This window comes from Ornithodoros turicata, chromosome 3 (assembly GCF_037126465.1).
Source record: "Ornithodoros turicata isolate Travis chromosome 3, ASM3712646v1, whole genome shotgun sequence".
NCBI classification, from domain to species: domain Eukaryota; kingdom Metazoa; phylum Arthropoda; class Arachnida; order Ixodida; family Argasidae; genus Ornithodoros; species Ornithodoros turicata.
In genome coordinates this window covers 36,539,962-36,543,694 of record NC_088203.1, presented here as the reverse complement: position 1 = coordinate 36,543,694, position 3,733 = coordinate 36,539,962, and the positions used below count along the sequence as shown (strand labels likewise).

General features: G+C 50.0%; 1 protein-coding gene across 1 annotated transcript; it reads right to left on the bottom strand.

The window, feature by feature from the left end:
• Positions 1-209: 209 nt before the first annotated feature.
• LOC135389315 (uncharacterized) lies at positions 210-830 on the bottom strand. The gene has a single exon (XM_064619378.1). The coding sequence runs from the start codon at positions 828-830 to the stop codon at positions 210-212; it is 621 nt and encodes a 206-aa protein (XP_064475448.1).
• Between the last annotated feature and the right edge of the window lie 2,903 nt (positions 831-3,733).

Below are 3,733 nucleotides of genomic sequence, written 5' to 3'. Positions count from 1 at the left end.
GAGAGGGTGAGGCTGTTGCTAGACGAGGGAGAGACCAGGACAGCCGTTCGCTGGACGCTCGTCAGAGAGCAACTGAACGAGCGCAGATTTATTTCTCGCGCGCCTTGGCAGGCTGCGCGCTGACAATGATAATGGCGCTACAACTGCCCCCCCCTAAGGCGATGCAGGATTGCGTGGTGCGTCGCCCAGGAGACTCGAAGGTTGGGATTTCAGGTAACGGCCGGGGCAGGGAGAGAAGGAAGGGAGTCGTCGATGAATGAGACAGCTGGGATGGTACTGGCAGGTGGGGTGCTGTCGAGCCATGCTGGTTTTAGACGCTCGATGTTGACGTTGTCCTGCCGTCCGTTGATGAGTACAGTGAAGAATGAGGACGACCGGTGCAGTACGGGGTGAGGGCCGGTGTAGGGTGGCTGCAGAGACTTCCGGACGCTGTTACAGCGGACGAAAACATGCGTGCACCGGGACAGTTCGGGGTGTTGATAGGCGGGTCTCCGTGCAAGCTGGCGAGTAGACTCGGGACGCAGAGAAGCCATGGCACCCTGGAGGCGGGATACAAAGTCCGCCCGAGAAAGGGTAATGATCGGGGCTGGCGCGACAAGGTCACCGGGAAGGCGGAGGGCTGAACCGTACACCATGTCGGCTGAGGTTCCCCCGAAGTCCGGCTTGAAGGCGGTGCGGATGCCAAGGAGGATGACAGGTATTGCCTCAGGCCAAGGGGTCTCTGGGGTGGCCCGCAACGCAACCTTGGTTTGACGATGTAAGCGCTCCACTCCATTAGATGAGCGATGATAGGCTGTGGTACGGATACGGAGGGTGCCGAGCGTATTCATGAGATTTGTGAACAGCGCCGATTCAAATTGGGGGGCCTCGATCCGTGGTAATCATCGAGGGAACCCCGAATCGGGATACCCATTCACGGATGAGGGCTGAGGCGACGGTAGGGGCTGTCGCATCAGGTAATGGGATTGCTTCTGGCCAGCGTGTGAATCGATCGATGATGGTGAGGAGGAGGTATCTAAAGCCTTGAGACAGCGGGAGGGGACCAACAAGGTCGATATGAATGTGATCGAAACGCTGGTCAGGTGGTGTGAAAGTTGAAGGTGGAATACGGGTGTGGCGCTGAACTTTGTTGCGTTGGCAGGGGAGGCAGGACTGGACCCAGTGCTTAATATCCGCTTGCATCCGGGGCCAGACGTATCGCTGAGTGATGGCCTTCTGAGGTGCTCGGACGCCTGAGTGGCGTACCGAGTGGAAGCTGTCGAAGACGGGTCGACGAAACTGTGCGGGAAGGAAGGGACGAGGATGGCCTTGCGACGTGTCGCAGGCTACAGTTGAAGAGGCGCCGGGCAGAAGGACATCCTCAATCGACAAGGCGGTAGACTTGCTGGCGCGGAAGGAGGCGAGCTCGTTGTCTCCTGCTTGCGCTTTGGTTAAGGCATCCAAGGATAATGGCGGTGGTGTCAGTGGGTCAGCGGTCTGGATGTGGGTGACGGCGCGGCTGAGAGCGTCCGCGACGGGGTTGTTAGCTCCGCTCACGTGCTGAATATCCGTAGTGAATTCTGAGATAAAGGAAAGATGTCGAATTTTTCTTGGTGCGTATGAACTTCCAGCAGATGACAATGCGTAGGTGAGCGGTTTGTGGTCGGTGTAGATGGTGAAAGAACGACCCTCGAGAAAATGCCCGAAGTGGTTCACGGTGAGGTAAGCAGCGAGAAGCCCACGACCAAACGTGCTGTACCGTCTTTCTGCGGGTTTCAGCTTACGCGAGAAGAATGCCAAAGGCTGCCACGAAGAAGACACCCGCTGCTGGAGCACCGCGCCGACGGCAGTATCGAAGGCCATGCCCAAGAATTAGGGACAAAACGTAAAGCAGGCTTCACCTAAAACGGCTCCCATAGAGCCTGTGTATTATGGAACGACAAGCGCGTGCTACGTATTTTGCTGGCAGCGCTTTGCATTCGTTCTCTAATGGCATCTTGCCTCTGCCAGGACAAAACTTTTGAGCAATTTTTTGGGCATGAATAGTAGCATCTACAAGGTTCCATTCGGGTTCCAAATTTTGAACCTGTAAAGGAGCCTTCCATCGCCGCACGATTACGTTGCGGCGCAGCCTACGTTCAAGGCCACGCGCAACCACAGGTTTGGGAAATGGCCCAGCGCAGAAGAGACTACAAGAGAAGACAAACAAGAAATAACAATATGGGGAGCCAAGATTTGTGTGTAACATCACGTGGTAAGGGTATAGGATATAAAAAACTAAAAACTTGACAGCTGTTAGGAGAACTAACATCGTTGAGGTTGTTATAAAGAGCAAATGTGTGTACATTATGGCTTTTACGAAGTCTGTTGGTGTCTGCTAAATTGTGAGCAATCAAACAAAACATAAAATAAAGGTGTGGTCGGAGTGAACGGCACAACAACAACAACAACAAATGATGACAATGAAATGGGGTGTTTCACCGCGGAGGTGCGTACCCTACACCACTGCACATGGAACGTTATGTGAAGATGATGAACGTAGGATGCAAATACAAGAAAGAACTAAAATTAACGGCAGAAAATGGACCAACGACAGCTTAAGACGACATGTACTACTTTGCGCAGGAAAATGTGATATCTGAGGTTCTACGAAGTGCTAAGGTTGTGAAACCAAGTTTATCGAGGATAGTTTCATAATTATAGACAGCAATATAGAATGTACAATGACTTCAAGGGCTTCGATGCTGTCATTGAGTCAACCTCTTATCTTCGAAAATTATTGAAGCTAATTAAGTATACCATTTTAGTTAGCCATCGAACACTGATGCGACCGGCTAGGAAAGATATCCGAGAGGCTCCGTTTTCGTTTCTTCTTTCTCGCTCTCTCCTTTCTCTTTTTCTTTGGGTGGGGTGGGGTGGGGAGCTGATTAATACTTGAAGACAATTTATGATACAGCTATAGGATGCCACGCTTCCTCGCAAACGCAGGAGCTTCTCTAGCGAGGAAAACGCTATTGTAAAAGGCGGTCACTTGGCCCATTTGTATTATAACACATTACTCTCCTCTCTTTTGATCACAATACTGCTCGTTGCTTGTCAATGTAATCTGCGTTTTTTAGGTACTGTAGATTTGTCGTTCACCTCGAAACTACAACAACAACAACAAAAAAAAAGAGTTAACAAATCACGACTTTCTGTTGTTTGCGAACTTTGAGTTTGATTTGCGATTTTCTGGCGACTTTCTGTTGCTGTCATCTCTCAAATTGTACCTGTCGAACTCCATCAAAATAAGCACAGTTTCAGACAACGCAAAAAACAAAAAAAGGAAAATATCGTTTCTGCGTTCCTGTCTTTTATTTTCCATACTTAATACAGATAACGCATTAGTGGATCAAACCTATCCATATTGCAGCCTAATGCCGCGTGTTTTTCGACAGCAGTACTCCTGGCTTTTCTTTTCGTCTGTGGAGAGGGTGTTAGCGGGTGTGCTGTCTTATCAGCGTTCTTCTGAAGATTTACAATCTTGATCCAGCCGTACATGCCCGCGCTGTCAGCCGTACTGCTTGGGACTGTGTTGTTCGCTATCGCGTCTTTTTTCATTGGTACATCTTTGTTTCTGTAGGTGTGAAGAAGAGTTTATTGACTGGTTGATAAGGGCAACTGCGTGCACCACGTAAAAGTCAGTTGTGTAGCATCGATTGTTAGTACGTATGAGTCGAATAAATACGAATGAAGCACGATGAACATTTGTACA

Excerpts from the sequence above, each read along its gene's own strand:
- LOC135389315 (XM_064619378.1), bottom strand. The coding sequence starts at position 830 with ATGAATACGCTCGGCACCCTCCGTATCCGTACCACAGCCTATCATCGC.